This window comes from Pseudopodoces humilis, chromosome 15, assembly GCF_049639895.1.
Source record: "Pseudopodoces humilis isolate 2021_Gansu_Grassland_sample_001 chromosome 15, ASM4963989v1, whole genome shotgun sequence".
Taxonomy (NCBI): domain Eukaryota; kingdom Metazoa; phylum Chordata; class Aves; order Passeriformes; family Paridae; genus Pseudopodoces; species Pseudopodoces humilis.
In genome coordinates this window covers 1,626,491-1,652,351 of record NC_142214.1, presented here as the reverse complement: position 1 = coordinate 1,652,351, position 25,861 = coordinate 1,626,491, and the positions used below count along the sequence as shown (strand labels likewise).

Here is a 25,861-nt window from a genome sequence, read left to right as displayed (position 1 = left end):
TCTAACTTTAACATTTGTTTTCGTGTATCACCATGAAAACATGCTCATGAATTTCATATTAAATGAAATTCAGTGTTTCTTTGAATCCTAGAAGTAAGTATTAGAAACAAGGGTACACACTCTGTATCTCAGACTCCAACATGCTCCTGGTCCCACAGCTGCTCCTGGTGGCTGCAGAGGCTCCAAGCTCTGCTCCTGGTGGCTGCAGAGGCTCCAAGCTCTGCTCCTGGTGGCTGCTGAGGCTCCAAGCTCTGCTCCCTGGGGCTGCCATGCAGCTCCTGGGCTCTGTTTGGTACCATCCAGCACAGAGCCTGTTCAAACATCTGTTTGTGGAGGATTAATTTCCCAACATTTTATCCTTATTTCTATTGATTGGCCATCAAAGCTGTGCTTGCCACTGCACCTCATGGGGCATGGACTTTTACTGCTGAAATTAATGGAATCTATTAAGACAGATAATTTCTCAATTATTTTTAATATGAGCCTTTTACCCTGTGAAGTTCTGCTTTGGCCCTGATGTCTATGAAAGCATTTTGAGTTCTCTGGGTTTCATATAATAATAAATACCAGCTAATCTCAATGTTTTTATTTTTTTTACTCTAAATAGGAGAATAGAGTTCTTTTAACTAAGCATAAAATCAAATTTCTCGTGTTCTAAGTCAATGGAAATGGAACATTGTGTATTTGAGTGTAGGGCAGGGTGTATAACCAGGGTGGGCTGCGTTACACTGAAAAGTCAAGCAGTTTGGAATTCAATATGTGTAAGTATTTTGCATGAATGTTTCTTTAAAGACTTGACAGAGAAATAAAAATAAAAGGGAAGGAATACTAAAGTGTCTGTTTCGACATGGATACTTTATTTAGTGTTTCAATATTTAATCAGCATTGTTAAATGGCAGATATCAGTAATAGAAAAAATCAGTTTATCACTTGATTTTTGCTAACATTTTAGTGTGTTCCATTAAACACCAACATCTAATTAACTTTATAAAATCATTCTGGAATCTTAGGCTCTTCATAATTTGGCAAGTTCCTTTGGGAAATGTGATTCCCATAAGTTTGTTTGTTTGTGAAGGTGGTGAGCCTTTTATGGGCTTCATCAAGGGGAACAGTAGGTGAACAAATAATTTAAGAGATCTCTATTTATTAGGCTTCTCATAGTAATAAAAGAAAATGAGTTTGGTAGAATCTTGCTAAAATATGACAGCAGTTTAATGACTCTTTTTTCCCTGAGTCTTGATATTTTATTTTTTTTTTTTTTTTTTTTTACTTTTGAAAAGTGTATGGATAAGAAACACATCAGAATCCAGGAAATAATTACAGCTGTCCTGTCTGTTTGTGGCCTGATGTCAGAGGCAAAAATGTAACTGGGCCATGTGCCTGTTTAAATTAGAAATGCTATTATGGGCAGCATTTTATTTACACAGGCAAACATCTTCTCTCTCCCACAGCACAAGTTCCTCTGGGAGTTTAAAATGCAGAGACCCATGGCCTCGCTCAGGTGCTGATGTTGGGGCTGTGCAAAGCTCACCACACCCCAGCATCAGCAAATCCTGGGAGCTGCTCCCAGCCCCTCCAATCTTGGAGATGTTGGCAAAGGGACAAAAGGGTGCACAGTCCTGAGGCTTTCTTCCATTTCAATATTCGTGGAGAAAATGGGAGAGGTCATGGAAAAGGCTACTGGGTTTTATTTCAGCTTCTTACAGCACATCTCCAACTCAGTAAATGAGGCCCACGGAGGATATTTTCAGTTTAATCCTTGTTTGCCTGCTGTTGTTTGATTTCTAATGTTCATCTCTATTTTCTGTGTGTGTATTTTGTGTGTTATAAATTTTTAATGTTTGCTTCCTGTCCCACAGCAAAAGCAGTATCTTTCACAGTCAATAGGAAGGGGCAAAATGAGTTGTGAAATTGGGTGTGTTTGGGGTTTTTGGTGTGTATGGGGAGGGGTTTTTTGGCTGTTGAGTTGTTTCCTTTCTTTGGATTTTCTTGTGGCCCAGGCATCTCCTTGGAGCTGTTGATAGAGGGCTGAAAGCCATCCCAGTACAGAGTGGGTAATTAAATCCCTTTTAGCTGTACAACTTTGCTGCACAAATTCTTGCTAGAGGTTGACAATTAGACTATTTACAACCGTTTTAGGGCAACTTTAACAGAGCAAGGAATATTTCATGTGAAATGAATCGTAGTCATTAAATGTGGTGGTCAAATAAAGCAACAATCAATTATAAGAACAATTAATAGAAATACAGATCCCCTGTTACTTTTTTTTGCAAAACTAATTTGTAAAACTAAGTTACGATCTTTTTTATTCTTCCACAGAGCATAATTTGTTGGGTTGATGCCACTTCCTTCAGCTTGATTACATTAATTAGGCAAAAAACATACAAAATTGCAAGAGGTTCCATGTTTTTTTTTCTCCCTGTTTTATTTTTTTCATCTTGAGAGTTCAGTCTAAGATTTGCTTTTAGATCAATTGCTTGCTTTGTAATAATTCTTTTTTTATTGCTGTACCAGGTATTGAGCTCTTCTGATTGCAGAAAGGACAGTGACAGCAGGAGTGCTTAATTAATTTTGCTTCAGGAATTGGTAACTGAATGATTTTAGGTGAACTGAAAAATGCCAGGTGGCACTGGGAATAAACATGAGATCCCACAGCTGCTGCCTGAATTGACAGGAGGCGTGGCTGACATCTGCTGATGCTCTTGTATTTCTCTGGGTATTTGGGGAAACTGCTGGTTGTCCAAGTTAGAGCCCAAATGACAGAGTGAAAGCTGTGAGTGAGTTTCGATAAACCACCTTAACGTGGGTTCATGAGTTCTGCAGGATGGCTGCTGTGATCCAGGACACTCTGTGGCTTCAGCTGTGGAGAACTGTGCCAGTGTCTCCTCTGAATATTCTGTGTGTCACTGGGCAGGGAGCTCCTCCTCTGTCACTGCTCTGGGAGCTTGCCCTGTTCTCTCTCCTTGCTGCCAGCGTCAGGGCTCTGCTCCTGTGGGTAACAAAGGACAGGAGCAGAGGAAAGGGAGGTTTGGATTACATACCTGGAAAAATGTCTCCACAGAAAGGGCTGCCAGGCACTAACACGAGCTGCCCAGGGAAGTGGGCATCCTGGAGGTGTTCAGAACTCGTGGATGTGGCGCTTGAGCCCATGGTTCAGTGCTGAACATGCTGGTGCTGAGCTGCTGGATGGATCTTAGAGGGCTTTTCCAACCTGAGCAGCTCCATGGACGCGTTTGCAGTTGCTGATGATCCACAGGTTGTTCATGTGGTTTGAGCTGGGCACACAAAGGTTGTCAGAGCTTGTGCTGCTGCCTGCAGCCCCAGCTTGGCCATTGAGCACCGACTGTGCCTTGCAGGTGGCTGGAGGAAAGCCAGGCTGTGCCCCAGCTCTGCTCCTGTTCCCTGGCTCATCCCAGCCTGGCAGCGCTGTGGCCACACCAGGGGACTCCCAGTGTGGGGGAACTGCTGAGGAAAACCAGCAAGTGCCAATCTGAGACTGCTCTGTGTTTGTCTTTGCTCCTTCTCTCCCTTCATTCGACTTCTGTTTCCATTTTTGAGTGCCTGTAGGAACAGCACAGGAATGGAAGATGCTCAGTAGCATTACAGGATTATCAATTTAGCCAGACTTGGACAAGTTTTATTGTGTTGCAACAGAATTTTCTGAACTCTTGTGCTACAAATTACTTTCTAATCTTTGGGTGGCATTCCTAGCTCCTTATTTCATCTTTTTAGCAAGTCATATCACATCAGGGTTTTTTTGGGGGGGGTCAAATTCAATGTAATTATTACTTTCAGCTGCTCAAGCCTGCTCTTGCGTGTGTGGTTTACCTCCCTTGCAACTGTATGTACACTTAATTTTTTTCTCCAGTAATCCTGTCCCAGCCATAGCTCTTCTCTCAGGTAGAGGCAACAACAAAGCAGTTAATTTCTTTTGTATATTTACTTCTACTGCCAAATACTGGTAAATGCAATTGGGAAGCCACTTGCCAGATGGAAATAAGATGAAATTATTCATTTCCCATGACAATATAAGGATGTTTTTGTTTATTGTGTGTATAGATGTGACAGAAATTGGAGACTTAGCCTCAGGTTAAGGTAGCTGAAGTTCACCTAAATATCTGCATTCTGCATGCTGTAATTCAATGTACTCCTTATCTCCCTTGAATTTTTATCCTCATCATATTTGTGACTGACAGTTTTTGCTGTAAATTCTTTATTAAAATTATTCATTGATAATTTAAAGAAGGGAATTTCATGTGAACTGGACATTTCGGCTCATCATAAAATGCTTTAACAGCTTCAATATCATTAAATAAAATCATATATATATTTCAGAAAATTAGTCATGGCCACTTCTAATGCTATTCAGTAGCTAAATTAATGAACAGATGTAAAATGATAATTTTCAAGAATAATGTATGCTTGCTTTTTTTTTTTAACTACAGAAGTACAAAAGTACTGATGGTGGGATTTTTTTTCCTAATTAGGTCTCAAAAGTATTTCAACATACTTGTGTATGTTCTTTGCCATGATTATCATTAGCCTTGCTTAATGTGTTTTAAAGTTAGATAACATTTTGTTTAGGTTTGGTGTCCCCTGGATGGGTTTGCAGGGTTTCAGGCAGGGCTCTTGCAGTGGGATTAGAAGAGTTCCCAGCTGAAGGTGTCAATGAAGGCACAGCTGGAAAATGTCACAGCAACAGCAAACAACACCTTGCAGCATCTTGCATCAGCTTTTTCCCTCCAACACTCATAAACAAATGTATTATTGCTCACTTAATAGAGCTTTAAATTAGAAAAACAGTAAGTTATGTAGTGTTGGTGTTTACATGTGTTTTCTGGTCTCCAGAAGGAATCTGGCACATGTTCCCTTTCGGCTTTGCCTTGGTGGCTCTCCTTCCCTTTCCCTGTGTCTGTCAGAGGTGAATTATCAAGAGCAGCCCACCCAGAGCCTTCTGCAGGTGCAGAGGTGTGAGGTATCTGTGCTGTGGTGGCAATTCCAGCCCCAGAACACACTCACTGGTGTTCAGAGAATAAGGAAATTCTCCTCTGCTTGCAGCTTTTGTTTCAAACTCTGACATTTCTGCCATGGAAACCCGGGCAGGCACTCGCCAGCTCTCGGTGCTGTCTGTAAGACTTGTTGGTTTGGAAAAAAGCTGATTTTGAATGAAGATGTAAGCCAGTACCATTATCAAAGTGCTGTAATGAATAATCACAGCACTGAACTCCAAGGTTTGTATGAAGTAATACAGCTGCTTTAGCTTCCAGATTGATTTTTCATCTTGCTTTTCTGAGGTGCCCTGTGCTGTAAAATCCTTCTTTCATCTCTGCCTTTGGTTCTGTGGCATCAAACCAAAAGACGTCTTATCTTTAAACAGGTACTTGTGAAAGGAGAACCTGACAAGGGGCAGGAGGTTGGTCAGCAATGGTGTATTTCTGAAAAGTATCAATTATCTTTGTAACTGAGTTCATTATTTTTTGAAATTCCGTAATCTGCGTTTGAATCACTGCTGGAATGGTTTGTGTGATCAGAGCCTCTGGCAGAAGAGGGATGAGAGTGTGGCTTTGGAGAGGTCTCTGATGCTCCAAGTCATCCCAAGCAGGGCTGAAATGGTACTGGAGAGATTCTAGGAGCTGCTTCATCTGGAAATTTTAGTAGTGAGCCTTTCTGCCTGTGAATCTGGACTTGGTAAGATTGGTGCTGATGCTGTGTTATGAATTCAGTGCAGTCACATGGTTCTGGGGTTTCTCTGCTGTGAATTGCAATTTGTGAATTGCATGAAGTGAACTTTGAAGTCTCAAGTGTGGAAATATAGAACTTTTTGGAAAGAACATATTCTCTGGCCTTCTTCAAGTAGAAAAAATTTAATCTAACCAAGATACCTAATGTTTGTTAAATGGATGATCTGAAAGTTGAGATGTTGCAGCCCTACAGGCTAGAGTAGGTCAGAATAGCTGAGGTTTGTTATGAAACTTTGGAATGTGTGTGGTCTGCTGTGGTCTAAATGTAATTCTTGATTTTACAACCAGTAGAGGAGTGCACCTGCATCCAGGTGAGGAGGGGTGAGTAGGGAAACTGGTTCTGTGCAGAGTTCCCACTGGGAATTCTGCCTCAGCTCACCCTCTTCATGTCTGTTTATAAACTGTTGTGTGTTTAAACCCCCACAGCACTTCTCCTTTGTTATTGTTACAGCTGAATAATTTAATACCTGTTTTACAGAGGGTTGGTGTAGCACCTTTGCCCTTGAACTCTTGCTCACAGAGCTGTTTGTGACTTCCTCTTTCTGATTTATGTGAATTATCACTGTTGGGAAGAAACCTTCCTTTCTGGGAGGTGATACTTGGTAACAAAAACATTTATTACTCTTATTTTCTCTTACCCTGATCCTTCTGCAGCTTGCAGGCCAAGGAAGGGGGTGTGTGTTTTGTGCAGGTTTGTCTTTGGTGCTCCCAGCTCCTGGACAAGTCTGGTGCCCTGGGGGTGTGGTGGTCTGCGTTTTAAAGTTTCCACCCATGGAGCTCTAAGAGATTTAACTCTTGAACAAATCAAGTTTGCAACTCATCTTCTTGAATCATTTTTATCAGCAGACACAAACCCAGGCTTTCTATGTGCTGTGATGGAACAGAACTCTGTTGCCTCCCCATGGGACAGCTAATTTTTAGCTCTTGGGTGGTTTTCTGTTTATGTTGTTGTGCACCTGGTCTTATTTCCTTGTTTAATTGGGAACAATTAGTGATAAGGGCCTGATTACTCAATGAAGTATCACTTTAGGGTTTTAAATGGAGCTGATTAGAGCCGAGGGGTCAGCCCTGGGGGGAGTGCTGGGCTTTTCTGGCCATGGTGGCTCAGGGATTGTGCCAGCCGCTCATGGGAGAGCGGAAGGCAAGGGGAGAACAAGGGTTGCTTTGTTGTTGAATCATTGTTTTTGTTCAGTTTTCTCTGATTTAGGCTCTTTGGAGGTAGCTGGGGCTGAGGGCACTGCCTGGGACTGGCTCAGTTAGTGATGGCACGAACATACCTGAGATCAAGTGATTATTCAGGGCTATAAACCCAGCAGAATTCCTTTATGCCAGATGTTGTCCTGGTGGCAATGGGTGTAAGGAGACAAATACCTGTTTTCTATGTTCTTTTATTTTTTTATTAATGAGATTGAAACAGATTTTGTTATTCTTCACACTAAAAATAATCATTTTTTTCTTAGGAAATACCTGTAATGAAACCCATGATGGCTCATTACAGTGCAACAGAAAACAGTGCTCAGATAACAAAACTATATTCAGTCTGCTGGAAACTTCATCTTAATTTGACTTTACAGTTTTTCAGTTACTTTTGAATGACTTAAAATATTCATTAAGTTCAATTAATGTTAAGCACATTAAGATTCTATTCCTTCAGTGCCAAATATGTTATGTGATATTTAAAAGGAAATAAATCCTTGTTAATGGGTTTACTTAATGCTTAAGAAAATTCTGGGAAAATTGACTGTTTTAAATTATGCAAAAAATCAGCTTATATTTTAGGTGCTCCAATGCCACATTTCCTGCCATATAATTTCAAGTGCTGAACATAAGGCTAGTGAATCTTGCTAATTTAAAATAAATAGCTTTAAAATATACTCTGTTTTCTTAGTTTTGCTCTTTACCACAGTTAACATAAATAATTCATAAAAACATACCTTTGTTCAGTGTGGTAACTATCAAATGATTTATGTTGTTGGTTTTGGATTAAGACTTTATTATTAATGTTTCAATAGAGGGCACTCGTGCTTTGAGGTAACACCAAATTTCTGTGTTTTTAAAAATGCTTGCAATGAATTGGAGCTGAAGTGAAATTTCATGGGTTAAAACACATAAATAATGTTTGATAGTGCTTGAGAAAATTATTCATTGTCATATTTTTATTTCTTGTTCCTTTCAACTTTGGACATTTGCTTTGTTTGTTTGGGTATTTTACAGTAGGTGGAGGCAGTGCAGTCACTTTGCCTTGAACTGATTGTAAAAGATGTATTGTTATGGCTTGCTAATGGACTTGCTGTTAGCTAAGATGGAACAGTTGTAATAAGGAATGGAATTTAATGAATACCTACTTTCCAGCCAAAAAGCCTGTCGAAGAATCAGAAGAAAAGAAAGCAGCTCAGTCAAAGAAGAAGATCAAAGAATTACGAGTTTTGGATGGAAAATCTGCACAAAATTTATGTAAGTGATATGAAGGGCATTAGGTCAATACTGAAGTAGCATCTACACCTCACTGTTTGTAAATTGTCTTTTTTTGTTTACATGTGCAATTACTTTTTCTAAAAATGCTAATTTGAGCATGAGCCTTAAATTCAGAGGTGTTTAAATGCATGTTCTGGATTCATTATATAACTTGGGAAAAATGAAAAAAGTAACATGGAAAAGTTCTTCAGCCTTAATGGGGTTTTTGTCAGTTGATTCTCTCAATTATTGCTCAGGACTGAAAGTATAATTAGGTGATGATTAGGAGTTGGGGCAGAGCACAGTGTGGGTGGGGATTAGAGGCTGTTCCTAGTTGTTCTTGTGGTCAGAGTGAAGAAATGGAGGTTCAGGGGAAGATGTTGCCAGATGTGCTGCAGAGGTGCAAGTGCTACTGCTGGAAACTGCACCAAAACCAGCCCACTTGTGTCATTTCACTTGTTTCTTCCCTCTTTAATTACAGGGGGAAATCAATCATTGAGTCTTTTATTTGAATCAGGAACACCATAAATGTCACTAGTCCAACTGTGCCCAGGGCAAATAAGTGTGGAAACTCAAATGTGGGCTTTGTTTAGTTCCACATCCGTGAGCAGAAAATGAGCTATGACACAAGTGATAGAAAACCTCAAATTTTGGAAGTCATGGATGCAGGATAATCAACCATAGTAGTCAGGCTGAATATAAAGCACTTTTTTTTTACAATGTTATGCTGATCCATCTGTTAAGAATTCTTTGTAGTTTACTGAATGGGGCTCTCTTGAGATTTTATAACATTCTGAGACCAAATTGCTTTGAGAACTCTATCTTTGAAGGGTTTGCATTATGTCTGTCTCTTGTATAAGTTCAGTTACCCTAAAAGTGATAGAGTTAGGGCATTTTTCTTACTTTGCCCAGTACTTCATTACCCCTTTGATGTGAATTTTCTTCTAGAATATCAAATTAATATCGTTTACCCACTTGTAAGTGCAGTGCAGCTATTCATACATGCTTATAGAAGCAATAATAATAATAAAGATATATATTATTGGCTGAGTAGATCTACTTAAGTAGGAATGCAGGTGTCATTCCTAAAGAACAATTTTATTGGGAAGTAACATTGCTGGGGAGTAACTGAGGCTGATTTGAAAATTAAAATTGTCATAGTTTCATTTCTTAGGAAATGAATTATAAGTCAATCTGCAATAGTGTGCCTAACTAGCATTTGTTTATATAAGAGAATTGTTAACTGTGAAGCACAGCTGAGATGGAGGTGTGATTTTTGAGTTGCTAGAAATGGTTTGCCTTTGTGTATCCATCTTTGTTGACCTTTTTGATTCTAATGATGTATTACTGAATTTCAGCAATATTTTTGGGTTCCTTCCGTTTGCCTTATGAAGAAATAAAAAATATCATTTTAGAGGTTGATGAGGAGAAGCTGAGTGAATCCTTGATTCAGGTATGTGGAAATACCTCTGCTTTTGATCATAGCTCATTTTCCACCCAAAAATGGCACAATGGAGTAAGAATTCAAGAATAAGGCAGGGTATCAGTTGTGTTTCATTGATTTAGCTTCTGCTTTTGAATATGGTCACAAAAATGCCTTTCGAAGACACAGTCAACAAAATAATTCCTTGGAATTTCCCCTTCCAAAAGGAAATCTTTGAGAATTGTAGTTTTTCAGCTTCAAAGACAAGCTGAAGATGATCCAGGCTGGTGCATGATGAAGTTTCATGAGGATTCTTGTGGAAACAGCTCTGGAACAGCTCTGCCTGTCTAGTGAGAGATGAAACTCCCTGAAAGGTTCAGGACAGCTGCAGCTCCAAACCTGTAAATCAAACCTGCTCTCAAGCTGCTTTAGTCTCATTTTGAGCCCCAAATCTCTCAGCTGGAAAGTAGAAAGGATGGAATGCAGCTTCTTTCCATCCTTCTCTCATTTCCTCCCTCTAGGAGGAGAGCAAGTGTGTTCATGGCCCCTCGTGGTCTCTGAGGAGTGACAGTTCAACAGAGAAGCGTGGAAACCCTAAAAGGCACAAAGATTTAGCAGCCAGCAATGCTGGTGTTGTTTGATTTAACATCATACACAGATTCCCTTTCCTGCTGCCTCTGGGCCTCGATTTATCCCTTTATCCTTCCCCATCTCCTGTTTGCACCTTTGTCCCATCCCCCCAAGGTTTTCTAAATTCATTTCTTCTTCCTTTTTTGGACCTGCAGAATGGTTATTCTGGTGACTCCGGTCTAAACTGAGTTGTCTCCATGTTTGAAAATAAGTGCAAAGCCTTGATTTTATTGAGGACTTGGTTTATTGATCAGAGATGTCAAATCAGAGGATTAAGAAACCTTCAGGCTTATTAAAATCAAAAATCAAGGGGGAAGAACAGCCCCACCCTGGATAGCTGAAGTGCAGAGTAGTTTCACATTGATCTCCTCTGCTACAAATACATTATTATTTGGATTTCAACTTGTGTGTGTATGGAAATTTAAATGCAATCTACGCTTTAACTGAGTATTTCTTAAACTATTTGAGTCCTAATGTAAATATTTTAAATACTTATCATATCTGTATTTTGACACCTCAAGATTGTATGATAACTCACAATTTTCTTTGGGAGTATGGGTAAGACTGCAAGCAAATTGAACTTTTTCCTGTTTGCCAGCCAAAAAATCTGTACAGCTTTGGGATGTTGACTTTTTTTTGTAAGGTATTTTTAAGGGTACTTTGTGAACAGATATTTTGAATGTCTAATGCTTGTAATTTTTTTTTTCTTACTTTTGTCATGTTTTACACAGAGTAGTTATTTCTTGATTAATATTTAATGAGCAAGGTGCAACCATTGGGGCAAAAGGAATTTGTAGAGAGACAAAACTCCTTGATGGTGTCAGACCCTGAAAAATGATACTCTAACCTTTAAATCCATTCTTCAAATCAGAGACTCTAGCAGAGCAGTTGATGTCTGTATTAAATAATTACTGCTTTGATTTGATGTTTATATAATGTTAAAGCTGCGCAAATAAAATAAACGTCCCATCATTTCCTCGTGCATTTCCATGTTGTGGTATTTTAAGCGTGTTATTTTTAATATCTTAGGTAGTTTAATTTAACAAATTTGATATAATGCCTTGTTTGTTTTAGAACCTGGTGAAGAATCTTCCTGAGCAGAAAGAACTCAATGCCTTAGCTGAATTAAAGGATGAATATAATGATCTTGCTGAGCCAGAGCAGTTTGGAGTTGTGGTATGTATTAAACTGCAGAATTCCATTTTGGCACGTACAAAGAAACAAATTTAATAAAATCTTTTTGTTAGTGGTTGTGTGTGAGACCTGCAGTAGGAAAAAGTTACAATTTCCTGATGAATTGTAATCAAAAAATCTCTTTAAGATGGATTAGGCCAAGCCAACCAGGGTTGGAAGCAGATGATCCTTAGGGTCTTTTCCAGTCTCTGATTCCCTGATTCTGGCTGTTTTTCTGCAAGGAGTCTGACATGAAAAACAACAGGCACTCCTGTTCCAGACCAAACCTTTTGTCCTGCCTTGAATGTTTATTAAACACTTGTGAAGAGCCGTCTGCCTTCGAGCAGATACATTTCCAGGAGTCCATAGAAGACTCAGTTACCCCATGGCAGAGACAACTCTGAGCAATTTGTTTTGTGTAAAAGGCTGGAAGAGTTAATATGTTCACATCCCTATTTTATATGTATGTGTGCATACACACATAAAACACCTGTATTTATACTAAACTTGCAGAGTGGCTCAAGGAGAGGTGTGAATGTGTATTAGCACTGAAACTGTGGCTTGTGCTCTGCTCCTTTCAGTGGCACTCAGTCCCTGGATGTGTTCCAGGGCAGGGCTGCCAGTGTCAGCATGGCTGGAGCCTCTCTGGGAGGAAATCCCAGCATTTCCATCAAGTATTTCATCCATGCAGCTGGTGAGGGTGGGACACTGAGTTCTCTGCCAGCCCTTGGGAATCACTTTCTGCTCCTGGTCTTCCAAAGACCTCCTGAGTCTTTAGGCAAATGAGTTCCTGTTTTCACTTCCCTTCGTCAGCCTGAGAGATTAAAATGATGATGAGAGCCTCAGTAACGTGCTCAGCGTTTATCTCCAGCTCCACAGGAGCTACGTTTGCTCTTGCTGGATTTTTAAGGCATTATGTACATTAAAATGCATTAAAACAGGAATAGAGGCCTCTTAAAAGACTTTTTTTTCACTAAAAAGCTCTGATTTGAGCATAATTTGGCTTCAGAAGTGCCTTTTGAGGGCTTTTTTTTTAAAAATTATTTTTCAGTTGGAGAAGTAACAGAATATGATTTGTTCTAATGAGATTTTTTGGAGAGGATTTAGAAAATGAAAGATATCAGTGTGTTCTTTTGAAAAACTTTAGCCTACTGATTTTCTTTTTTTTAATAAATGGCATAAAGTTCCAAAATTTTTTTATTTCCAAAGATGAGGAGTTTTGGTAGAAGTGGGATACATTAGTTAGCCTCACTGCAAGATGTAAAACATTGCCATTTACTCATCAGTAACAATCTAAAAATCTCTATAAATACATTTTAAATTTTCTACATTCTTTGAATAATAGCATGCATATATATTATATATTTAAATATAATATATTATATATATTTAAAATACAAACATCCATGTATTATGTCTTTTGACAGACCAAAACTTATCTATGGATATATTCTGTGTATTGTGGCAGATGCATATAATCTAGATTATTTTCTATATTCCCCCCTACACTGATACTGTCAGACAAAGTGAGAAATCCCTTTGGGTTTTGTTCAGGGACGATATCTGGAGTGTGTTGGAGGGAAATGGAAGCAGGCAAGGTGGAGGTGTTAGGACAAAAGAAGCCTCTGATATTTGGGAATTGTGTTCAGTTTTCTGCTGAAAATCAGCAATGAAATGGGCAGAATTGTGTGTAATGGCCTTGATTTCAAGGGCTCTGCAGGCATCCCTCCGTTTTACTGCTGGAAATTCCTTCACCCTGATCTTCCTCACTTGGATCATTTCCCTCGCTGCTCTCTCCTCCTGACACCCATTCCCTTTTCCCAGCTCCACCCCTGGCTGCTCCCAGCTGATATTCCTGGATTAGGGTGCTGCTCTCCATATCCCATATGGGTTATATCCATATCCATATCCCGTGGGTTCCTCAGGGCTGGGATTCCTGCTGGCCTTGGGCTATTGAGAAATCCCTGATTTCCCAGCCTGGCCACAGTCCCCTTCCACGGGTTTGTGTTCCTCGGGAAACACTGACAGAGGAAGTTGAGAGAGTTTCCAAGTATTTAATGCAACATTAATTAGCGAAAACTGCTTAATCAAACATCTCCAAATGGTGCTGTTTGCCTTACGAAGGAACCAAGTGTCCTGAAGCTTGTTTGCTTATTCAGCTTTACCATCTGCTTCAATAAAAACCAGTGCTCTGCCTTGTGGGTCCTGCCTGATTTCTAGAGGCTTCCAACTGCATTACTGGTGCTAAAATGCTGGGGTTCTTTTCTGATTTTAGGATCATTCAAGTATCCACTGAAGTGGAAGAAATGCAGCTCAACTTAGTCTTGACAAAATTAATTTGCGTCAAATTAATTTTGGAGTTTCTCATTAATAAGAATAATCTTAACCTTGACTTTAGGAATAGAAGACTACTTTAAATAATATTTAAAGTGGGTCCCTTTATTTTTATGTAAATTTAGGTGAGGTAATTAAGATATGTTAATTGGATAATCACTTTGCCCATCAAATTTAATAAAGGTTGGAATAAGTTGCTTAAAATTTGTGTAGAAAAACCATACTTAGTAAAGGATTAACTTATTTGAAGGGACCGATTAACTTAATATTTGGCTGATATGTAAATGAAAATTAAAACTGCATTTTCATTTAGATGAAATGTTAAAATCCATTATATATTCTAATTAGTTATTGGAACTTTTTGAAGTTGTATCCTGGGATCGAGAAAGGCACCACAACTTTCTGTAGAGGAAAGTTTGCACTGATGTTGAAGCAGAGCAAGAACAGCAGATGAACTGAATCAGCTGTGTCACATGAACTCAGAATGTTACCTGAATTCTACATGGAAACCTTGTGTTCAAGGTGAACAGCTGCAGCTTGAGTAAGGAACTTAATTTCCACTTCAGGGGCAGCTGAACGTTTTTAGTATTAGCAAAGCATAAATTTGACTGAGTTGTTGTAGAAACTTGCATATTCTGTGACCCTTTTCCTGTCTAGCCAGCTCAGCTGTCATGAGCAGTCCTGGCTGGGAGGCAGATAAAATGGGGAGAATTGTCCAAGTTTATTGCACCTCTGTTGGTTTGCAGTCATTCAGTCTTTTAAATTGAATTTATTGGCTGCTTGTTTGGCCTCATTGTTATTTTGTGAGCTGCTGCAGAATTAATCTTCCTAGAATGTTTCCAGAGAAAAAAAGGCAACTTTAATATAACATAGGTAAGAGGCTAAGTTGTCTTAGTAAGTTGACAAATTTTTATTAGAGGAATGTCAGCCTTTTCTTGGGAAGTGAGGCAAATTTAATTGTGCTTTTTGCCTTTCTCCAATAGCCTTTGATCCTCATTTTAATATAGGGCTTGAGAATTGAATGATGATAATAAAGCATAAAGAACTGAATGAAGAACTTGATTAGGTAGAGAGTTCAGACAAGACCTTTACGAGAGCCCAGAAGGGGAAATAATGACATGCAGCCCAGCACTGACAGTCAGCTGGAAAAGAAATATCTATATATTTTCTTGCCTTTTAACTGTTTGCAGTGGAAGCCAGTGCTTGCTGTTCCGTGCACCTGCTTCCATGTTTTATTTCTTATATGCCTTTGACACTAATTTTATTTAGACACCTAAAGGGTGTGATGTGCATAAAAATGGTCTGGGTTTGAAGGAAACAGATCTTTAGGAGATGATCAAGATAGTTTTGTAATCTAAAGTAGTTCAGGGAGTGAAATTAAAACTTACTGCTGGCTTGGTGGTCAAAAGGTGATAAATGATCAGTGATCCATGGCACTACACAGTGCTGCTTCTCTGAAGTTTAAGGATTATTCTTCACAAATCTTTGTCCCGCTCTCCTGCGGGCTTGTACTTGTTTAGTTGCACTCTGGTTTTGGGATCTAAAGCTTTTGACAACTTGTCTGTGCCATTTTGAGTAAAAACAGCAATTGGAGATTGTTCTACAAAAGTTAAAGCAAATTATGTGATTAATTTTAATTTCCATCTACTGCAGATTAGTGTAAGTAGATCCTTTCAAGGCAGATGTTTTCAGTATGATATTTCTGAAATACAGAATGATTAGAAGAATAATGTTTCAAGACTTTCAATGATTTTGGTTTATAGAGGCTCAGAGAAATTTGTGACAATGGAGATTTACAAAAAAAGATCACTAGTTCTGCTGAAATGCTTCTTTTCTGATCCTTTCCTTTTCCTTGTTCCAGCCTGATCATAGGAATTGTTTGAGACCATCTGGAGCTCCTTCATGTTTATGTTCATTCAAGAGTGAATTCATTATTATTCAGGCCACTCAACTTCTTCCTGTGAAAGTTAATTCTGCTGCTTCTGGTAGCAGTTGGGAGATAACACCAGCAGAAACATCGTGGTTCCTCAAAGGACCATGGTCAAAGTTTGGCCAACAGAGACAGGAGCACATCAAAACCTTCCTGTTTTCTTAGTCAGGATCTGTGATTTGTCACATTGCAAAGCTTTCCTTGCCCAGTGCTTCAGGAACACCACTGATGGTGAATACATTGGGGAAGAAATCTTTCTGTATTCTGCTAAGTAAAATGATTTGGAACATAATCATTCTTGCAATTAAATTAAAAATTTCAAGTGGTTTAAAAACGCTCAGTACATCTTTTTTTCCTGATTTAAATTTCTCTTGTGAATTATGGTGTGCTAAGTGGGAGGGAATAACTGATCACTTGTGCAAAATACGAAAGACAAGGCCATATTTTGTTACCTAGCCTAGAGAATTTGGTCTTGGGGATTTAAATTAATGAATCACCATTGTAGATTATTTTCAGTATCTCTGTCATTTGCTGTGTTACAACGTCAGGATTTATAACCTCCCATCTTTTTCTCAGAGCAGGAAGGAATTATTCCTGTGCTCTCTTTGCCAAGAGTGCGAAACACAAAGCTGGTAGGATTCCGGGGTGCCTGGAAATCCGGGATAGGCAATGGAAACATGCAACATCTGTAGGCTTGCTGGCTGCCCAGCATCAGGGTTTTTGACACAAGCTTTTCTCATAAGTCAGCATTTGGATTTTGATGTTTTGATGTCACTTGGGTGTTTTGCAGATGAGCTCAGTGAAGATGCTGCGGGCGCGGCTCAACGGCATCCTGTTCCGGCTGATGTTCGAGGAGCACGTGAACAACATCAAACCCGACATCATGGCAGTGACCCTGGCCTGCGAGGAGCTCAAGAAGAGTGAAAGCTTCAGCAAGCTCCTGGAGCTGGTGCTGTTCCTGGGGAACTACATGAACTCTGGCTCCAGAAACGCACAATCCCTTGGCTTCAACATCAGCTTTCTCTGCAAGGTAAGCTGCAGCCGTGGGACAGCCAAGTGCAGCTCAAGTGCTGTGCCCAGTTCTGGGCCCTCACTTTGGTGGGAAGGACTTGGAGATGCTTGGAGCACATCCAGAGGAGGGGCTTGGAACACAAACCCTCTGAGGAACCACTGAGGGAGCTGGGGTTGTTCAGCCTGGAGGAAAGGAGACTCGGAGGTGACCTTGTCACTCTCCACAGCTCCCTGGAGGAGGTTGTGGCCAGCTGGGGTCGGGCTCTTTCTCCAGGCAGCACTGACAGAACCAGAGGACACAGCCTCAAGCTGTGCCATGGGAAACACAGGTTGGATATTGGGAAGAAGTTTTCTACAGGAAGGGTGATAAAGTTCTGGAATGGCCTGTCTGGGGAGGTGCTGGAGTCACCATCCCTGGATGTGCTCAAAAACAGACTGGATGTGGCACTCGGTGCCACTGGTTGAGGTGTCAGGGATGGGTTGGACTCAATCTTGGAGGTCTCTTCCAACCTGGTGATTCTGTGAAACTCAGGACACAGGAGAAAGTGCCCAAAGCAGGGAGAAGCAGCAATCAGTGTAATTTACTGACTGCACCTCTGTGTTTCATAGCAGACAGGGAAATCCAGAGTGAGCATTCCCGGGATTCCTTGGATAATTTTCATATGTTGCTACTTTTTGCTCCTAAGGAATGTATTTCCACCTTCAAGCTTGTTTAGCAGAATTTGGGAGCCTTTATTTTGCATTTTGTTAAAACAACTCCTTTATTAGACCAGTGACCATAATTTAGTGGACTTTCTGCCCATGATAAAAGAATTTTATTATGTTTTTTAAGTCTGCTGTCAGCAAAGTGGAAGATGTCTATGTGCAGAATACACACACTTCATGATGAGGAATCCTAATGTGATGAATTCACTTTTCAATAAAACCAGAGTTTTGTATTGATTTTTTTTTTTCTTGTTTCTTGAACAATCTTAAAATTAATTGTCTGTTTACTGGATGAAAAACTTACATTATACAGTCTGAAAAAAGAGGAGAAAAAAGGCAAATATTGATCTGGGATAAATGTTCGTTTTGAAAAATAAATGCTTTTACAGCAGAGCTGGTCATTTCATACACAGATCTGATTTAGTTACAGCTTTTATTAAAACATGATAAAGAAAATAAAAGAAAGCACAACTGCAGCCTGTCTGGACTGAGCTAGAAGGCTAATGACTGAATAGTAATTGCAAATCCTTAAAAACAGATTATCTCTCTGGATGCTGTATTGCAGTGTATGATGTTATTGAAGATAGAAATGATTTGTAAACAACCTTTGGCAGAAGGCAGAGAACTTAATTTAGTTCAAATAAGAGGCATCGACATCAGAATTCCTGGGATGTGTCGAGACTGGCAAGGGAGAGCAGCTGTCCCTGTGCCTGCACCAGAGCATCTTCATTGCCTGAGCATGGAATGCTCTGTAAAAACAGAAATACGGCAGGAAAAGTGCTCAGGCTGAGGGAGGCTGCTGTAGTAATTCACTGCAGGTGAAGTTTGCTGTGTTATTTTAATGTCTGAAGGATCCAGCTGCTTTTTGTACCCCCAGCACCCCCTCAGGAGTTCCAAATTCCTGCTCCATGGGAATGGAACTGAAAGGAAAGAGGTTTGTTTTAGGGATGTGCAGGTCCAGCTGCTGGTCCTGTGGTGCTGAATGAAAGTGAAGACCAGCAGCTCAGTTGCAATAAAGCTTTTGCAGCATTCTGGCTGGATCAATGTGTGGTTTATTCTTTGAGTGCTGCTATGTTACTTTTTGTTCATCCTGCAAATAGAACAAGACAAGCTGTTTATCCAGTCTGAGTATTACTGATGAGGGGACATTTATTGTCCAGTAGCCCTTGTTCTGGGAAGGGGGGAAAGATTTCTAGGGTAGGAGAAGGTTTGTAATCTCATAAAAATCAATAGAGAGCCTTTTTATAGCTATAATAAAGTGTCACTCCAGTGATGGTTCGTACACAGGTTTTTCCCTGCATTGGCTGTCACGTTTAACCCTCACACCTGAAAGCTGCATCCAGAAGCAGCTGGGAGAACCCAGCCCCATCCTGGCAGAGGGTTGTGGTGGGATTGGCACGGGTTAAATGCTTTACTCTGTGCAAAGAGAGTTCTGTTCGTGTTTTTCTGGCTGACAGAATTAAACATCCTCCTCCGTGTCTCCCTTGATTTGAATGGTTGTGCTGTGTTGTGCTCTGTGTGCCTTGGCCTTTAATCCTTTCCCAAGCAATGGATCTCGTGGTATTGACCCTCAAATTGATGCTTCAGCATTCAACTGGAGCTGGTTTCTGCAGCCCACACTGATCTACCAATTTATTTCATTTCTTTTTAAACTGTGTTATTTCCAAATTCGGTCTCTCGGGCAAAGAAAGGCCATGGACTCAAAACCTGTACTTTAAAATTTGAACACCACAGCGTTAAAAATTTATCCTGAATCACAGAATGATGGAATATCCTGAGTTGGAGGGGACCCATGAGGTCCATCAAAGTCCAGCTCCTGGTCTTGTAAGCACAAGTTAATGGGCTGTTTTTGCTTTTCATCCCCTTGGCTGGAGTGTGTAGAACAGCAGAAATGAGGCTGAGCCTTTAGGTTCTTTACGTGCCCAGGAATGTCATTCTATTGGGCAAAATTACTGCAAGTAAAAAGCTGAATATAAAAAGTATTGTGTTTATTTGCAAAAAAATTAAAATAATGGCTGAGTTATATATTGAATACAAGTACAGGGTGAGAATACAGATAAAACCATGTTGTCACTTGTCCAATTGCTGCCTTTCATTTCTATTTTTAGATTTAAACAGTGTGTGCTGAACTACACTCAAACAGCACCTATCTTATTTTTCATTATAGGAGTAGGCTTAGGACTTGATTCTTAAAGTACAGATATTGATTCTCAATATCAAGCAGACTTATCTGTATCCATTGTGTTAAAAATAAAGATGAGCATAGCAGAGACTTGTTAATGATTGGGCCAAAGAAATGAGTTTGATACATTTGTTCAAGATCTAAATCAATGTTTACTACAAGGTGCTAATACTGACTCTTGTTATGATGTTGCTCTTGGTGGCAAAACATGTCCCTGGTGTAATTTGAAAGCAAAATAATTTTGTCCATTTAGAAAAAAAGTGCTTTATCCACTAGATGATGTCAGAGAGATCAAAGACTGCAAATCCCACTACTGTTGTTCACAGACAAATTGAAATGCAATTTCTCTTTCCCATGCAGATGTTTAGCCAGTAAATCTAGGATTTTTTTCAAGTCAGAAGAACTTCTGTGTATGTAACACATTAAAGCCCTTTAACTGCATACCATTACTGAGCATTGTTTAGTCTTTAATCGCTGAATTGGTATGAATTAAATTGCTTTCTTAATTGCCTAAATACCTTATATTTTTAAAAGCCTGTTTTTCCACTGCACTCATTTATTCCTAACAGGGTAATCCTTAAAGCTGAAAGGCCTCTATTAAATTGAACATCGATGGCAAGCCTGTCATGAGGATTATAGAATTAGAACTTCAAGTGATTTAGAGAATGAGAAAACAAATAAGAGATTTTACACACGCATTTATGTATTCTTCTTAAATAAATCCTTTATTTCATTTGTTGTGTATGTTGTAGCTTACTTCTGTGTAAGAACTGTACTAGATGAGTAAAATGCTGTTAAAACAATTCTTTCCAGATGTATTACTAATTCTCTGTCAAGTGAAGTGTGTTCCTCTGAAACTCTAACCTGCACCTACTCTGACTGTTGCCTTTGTGAAAAAGAGGAAGTCACTGCTTCTGTTGGATCTTCCATCAGCTCACACTCTCCTTCTTCACATCTGCACAAAAATGGGCAAACTCAGAAACCTTGGTCTTCAGTTTGTTCTCTCATTCTCTTAAATTCATGATGTTCCTTTGTCCAGACATGTGCACTCTGCCATGGGCTTTAGCCATAAGGTTATTGAAAACATGCCACTGCTCCCATAGTCTAACAAATAGTTCAGGTTTTTATTTTTTTAACTAAAAAAATCTCATTTCAGCAGTTCATGCACTCAGGTTAATGGAGAACAGAGTCTTATCACTTCCAAGAATACAGATATATTTCAGGCCACTAAGAAGTGCCTCTGCAGTCAAAAGAACAGCAAAAAAATATACATTTACCTGTTACTTCCCATTGTGCAGAGTTCTCCTGCAGCTTTTCATAAATACAACTGATGCATTAAATTTCCTTTAGCTACAGTCAGGATTACTTTTGCTGTTTTTGTTGTCATTCTGTATTCCAGTGAGGCAGAGTGCATTTATTTTGTGTGTCTCTATAGAATTGGTCTCCAAGCCTTTAGCCTAAAGCAGCATGGTTTGGATTTTGCTCCAAGAACAGATTGTGGATTTACAAGAAGGAGTTCCTTTAATTTGACTGGTCAAAATGTAAATTCTGTTAGCATGAGGTCCAGCTATGCAACATTTCAGGGATTCCTTCAGAGATTTGCTCTTTATGGTGTTGAAGGAATGTTCTAAATTCAGTTCTGTTTAATCTTTGTTCACAGCTATTTTTTATCTGGGGGGTTCTGAACTGGCAGTGCTAAAATCTCAGAACTTTATGGACTGTCTTCAGTTCTTGTTCTCATCAAAATTAATCATTCTCTCTTAAAATATGTCTCTTAATTTCTTAAAATGCAAGGTAGATTCCTTTTGTAGTCCTAAATTATGAAGAATTCAAGAAATTTCATTTTTTTAAATGAATTAATTTTTGAATCTGTTTTTTTGCAGGCAACCCCTATAGGTAACTTTTTCTTAACGAGTTGAAGTCTGCGATATTCACTTTATTGAAATATTTTAAGATTTTTTTTTTCTTTTTGTCTTTTTTTCCTGTGTTTCTTTTTTAGATTAGAGACACAAAATCATCAGACCAGAAAACCACCCTGTTGCATTTCCTGGCAGAAATCTGTGAGGAGAATTACCGGGACATCTTAAAATTTCCAGATGAATTGCAGCACGTGGAGAGTGCAAGCAAAGGTAAGCAAGCAGACAAAGCACCTGAAGGCAGCAGTTGTTTGCTTTGCCATTAAATCCTTCCAGCATTTCATTTGGGATTGCAGGATTATGTAACCTGTGAGCATTGATAATCCACGTGCATTGTGCCTTTCTGGTATTTATTGAGCTGAGAAGGCAGGAGGGAAAACCAGAAATAGAGCAGCAACTCCTGCAGCAGGCTGTGAAAATAATGAGATTGATTTGGGTGAGATGCTGAGGATTTGTGTCATTTCGGGGTGAGCTCTGGGTGCAAGGAGCCTTCCACACCTGAGAGGGAAAATAACCAACATGCTCTGGAGAAATCCCAGGCTGCACATGAATAGATGCAGTTTAATTGTGCTGCACAGGCAACAATTGATGGTTATTTTTGGTCAGGCAGCAGTTCAGGCTGGGGGATGTGATGGGTTCATCTCTCGGCTGTGTTTTGGCTGTGCTGCTTGGCACACTTCTTGCTGAGTTTTCTGCTGAGGTGAGAGTAGCTGGTAGATAAAGATAACACAAACTTTTAATTTCCCCATTTCATCAGAAGATAAGTACCTGAGCACAAGAATATGCAGGAAAAGAGGTGAGAAGCAGTTGGATGCTCTTTCCACCTGCTCTATCCAGGCTTTCTCCTGGAGATTTTTGTCTCCTTTTTTCCAGTGTTATCAGTCAGTGTCTCTCCAGTACAGTGATTAGCTGTTAGACAGATACTTTATTAATTAGGCCATCATTTGCTTTCAGTTTGGGTTCTTCTGTCTTAAACTGTCTGCTGAGAGCAGAACTCTTGTTTCCCCAAGGACCTGGGGAATAGTTCATCCATCAAACCCAACTTTGCTGTTGGTTCACCTCAGACTTCTTCACACTTTTATGTGTCTGTCTATATTGTACTTTTTTGCTGTTTCTCTAACTTTCCATGTTTTTTTCTCTGCATTTACCCTGTGTTTTATTTGTGGTGATGAAATGTGTCCCTGTTTTGCAGGATGGTTGATTGGCCCGAGGACAAAATGGGGCTGTCTGGGATTATTGGGGTGTCTGGGCCAGGGATCCTCGTGAGTCCTTTCCAGCTCGGGATATTCTGTGCTTCTCTGGACTAACACATTCATTATTTATGCAACTAGCAGTTTGGCATCCTATCTAAATTCCAAAAATGTTTTCTACCACTTGATAATTCTTTTCTTCAGGTGACATTCAGTCTTCTTATTCCTTTCTTTGTAAAGTCTTCTGCTTTACCAGGCACTTTTGATGATCTTTTATGACTTTTCTTCTGTGGCTGACACTTGACCTTGCAGCTTTGAGGTTTTTGTAGTTTGATTCAAAGCCTCTGATGTTGTGTAAGTTGACTTCAGGAATGAAACTGAAAGATTCAGTAAAGTTTAGTTAAGCTGTAGCATCCTAAACAGAGGAAGCATATTAATAGGAGCAAAGCCTCTAATAATTCTGATGCTTAGAACACATGAAAAAGATTTTATTGCAGTTAAATTTGTTTCATTCTGTAAGATAAAAACTGCATTTCCTATAAACAGCACTGACTTCTAGCAGAACATAAATTACTGTTCATTTTGAATGACCAAAACTTCTCTTTCAGCCTTTCTTTGCTTTCTGGAGCAAGGCAGATTTTTGGCAGAATAAACATGATTTGTGCAAGTTGCTTCAACTGTTCCCCATGCTCCTTCTGGGGGTTTGGTAATTGTGCTGTTCATCTGCTGTGTGGGAAGTTGAAATGCTTTACATGGAGGAGATTTGCACTTCCTATTTATTGTTTGGTGCTTTATAAACCAGTGGTTTTGGGGATGGGCAGTTGGGTTTATTTTTCCTGTGGGAAGCCTCTTTTGGAATAAATTGGCTGGATATGAGGATGCTGGCTTCAGTTATTCATAAAATAGGAAGAAATCTAGCAGCAAATATTATCTCTGCATGAATTTTAAATAAGGAAATATGATCAAGGCAGGTGAGTGTTGTTATTTGAGATGGATGCTGGTACAGCCCCAGCCTTCCAAACTCTACACTCAGCATCTGCAACTTCTTTTCAGTCTTGGCTGCATGCTCTCAGTTCCATGTAAAGAAAAAAAAATCCTGTTCAGCTTGTTTTTCATAGAAGAATGAAGAACCAGCATCTGAACAACAGCTGATTTTATTTTTTTTTAATCAAAGAGCAGATAAAGCATAAAACTGGATTTTAATATGAAAAGGTCAATGGGATTAGATGAACTGCCCATGCATGCATGAAAATCTTCAATAATCTGATATTAGGTATAATAGAAGAGTTGATCTTTTTAAAGATGGAAGATCAACCTGCAGGTTTATGAAAAGTAAAAATAAATTAGGAAACAGTTTTATTGTGGAAAATACAAGCAAAGGTCAAAGTGATTAACTCTCAAGAGATCACTGGAAAAGCATTTCTTCTTCCTGGAAGCAGGCTGTGCCAGGAAAACCAACCGAAACTCACAGGGCTGTGAGGAAGTGCCTTGTTTGATGTCAGTAACTCTCTATTCCCTCTTTTCCCCTCTTTTCCCCTTTTCCCCAGTGTTTTCCCCTGGTCCCTTGGAGCCAGGCCCAGCCTTGCTGGCACATTCTTGCCTTCTTCACTTCATTTTTTATCCTACTTGCTGCTTTTCATGGTATTTGCTCTCACCACTTTCTAACCTCTGCTTTTTTATTAAATGCCTGAAAAATTCCCATCCCATTTTGGGCTTCAGTGAAATTTCCAAACAAGAATAAGAGGTACCTTACAAGTCAGATGTTTCTACACAGCCACATGGTTAAAAGTATGGTTTGGAATCACTCAGAAAAGAAATATATTTTTCAACTTACGGCTCTCCTGAGTGTCAAACGTCTCAGAAATCATAAAAGTGATATAGGGAACACACAAAATTAAGGTGATTAAAATAAGTTAGCCATGTATTTTATAACAGCAACTTAATTTTAGATACTAAGAGCAACAGTTTTACATCCCAGTTGATGATTTAAATATTGTGCCTGTAAATAATAAAACATAAAGCCACAGCTACAGTTTATTTTTATCTGTGGAATATCAGAGATATTCCTGATGTAGCTTGGTCTGCCAGCAGTGGCAGTCACTGGGCTCTGCAGAGTCACAGCAAATGGAGAATAACTGTCAAACTGGGATATCTATAATGGAAATATCTGTATTTTTTAGTCTCTTTCAGTAATAACAAGGCCTTTTTTGAGCACTTAACACACTGAATTCTTTGCCTGATATAAAGGTGTGCCACTTCATGGTTCTTTTCAAGTGTTGTTGAAAGTAAAATCAAGTGAAAGGTGCCTTGTGGGGTGAATTAGGTCTGTGCAGTGGACTAAAAAATACCAATAACAGCAGCACAGATTTGTCACTCATGTGGACATTGAAATTTATTTCATTAATTTGCAGGCATATGGTTGAGGCATCTCTCTAGAAAGGCCATTAGCAATCAGGAGCACTGGGGAATGCAAATATGTGTGTACTTTTTATTACAAATCCTGTAATAAAATATGAATTTTGAGATTTTATACAGGTACTTCACTGTGATTTAATGGCATCATTTTAGAATGGGGGAAATATTTTAAAACATCCTGTGCCACTGTCACTTTGAAGTACAGCAATTTAAAACATGCTCATAAGCAGCAGCCATTTTTCTGTCAAAAAAAAAAAAGTTTTATAGTTTGTTGCAGCAGGAAAAACCTGTGTTTTAGCTAAGAGATCTGCAGCATTTCCACCTTGCACAGCTGAAATTGCTGGAACAGGTTTTGCCCAGTCTGGCACATGAAACCTCCCAGGCATTCCTTGTGTTGTAGTTCCAAGATTTCTCCAAGAGTTCCTTTAGGAGCCTCACTGAGATTCTGCTCTGAGAAATTGTTTAGTGGATTCTCCCAGCCTGTGAAGGCTTTGAGGATAATTTGAGTTGCTGTCTGTGTGTAATAAATGCTGTAGAGAACTGTGGTTGCTCTGCATTCTGGAGGTGCATTTTGAAGTTATAATTTGGAATCTCCATTAAACAGCTCTCTGTATGGCTCGTGTTTTAAGGCTCTGCTGCTCTCCCTGAAGTGAAAGTATCAAGGGCAGAATGAAAGAACAGTCCAAATGACTCTCATGGGCTGTTGCTTATTAAAGAAATTAAAGCATTTAAGAATTTCTGGCTGTAGTTAAACCAA

The 25,861-nt window shown here is 39.3% G+C and overlaps 1 protein-coding gene across 1 annotated transcript in view; it reads left to right on the top strand.

Annotated features, from left to right (window-relative positions):
* Positions 1 to 25,861, top strand: part of DIAPH2 (diaphanous related formin 2) — a 169,719-nt gene that overhangs the window by 50,788 nt on the left and 93,070 nt on the right. The window contains exons 19-23 of the mRNA XM_088062749.1: positions 8,094 to 8,195; positions 9,554 to 9,648; positions 11,323 to 11,424; positions 16,476 to 16,715; positions 21,583 to 21,712. Coding sequence (XP_087918875.1) covers positions 8,094 to 8,195; positions 9,554 to 9,648; positions 11,323 to 11,424; positions 16,476 to 16,715; positions 21,583 to 21,712 — 669 coding nt within the window. The remainder of the gene's footprint in view (positions 1 to 8,093; positions 8,196 to 9,553; positions 9,649 to 11,322; positions 11,425 to 16,475; positions 16,716 to 21,582; positions 21,713 to 25,861) is intronic.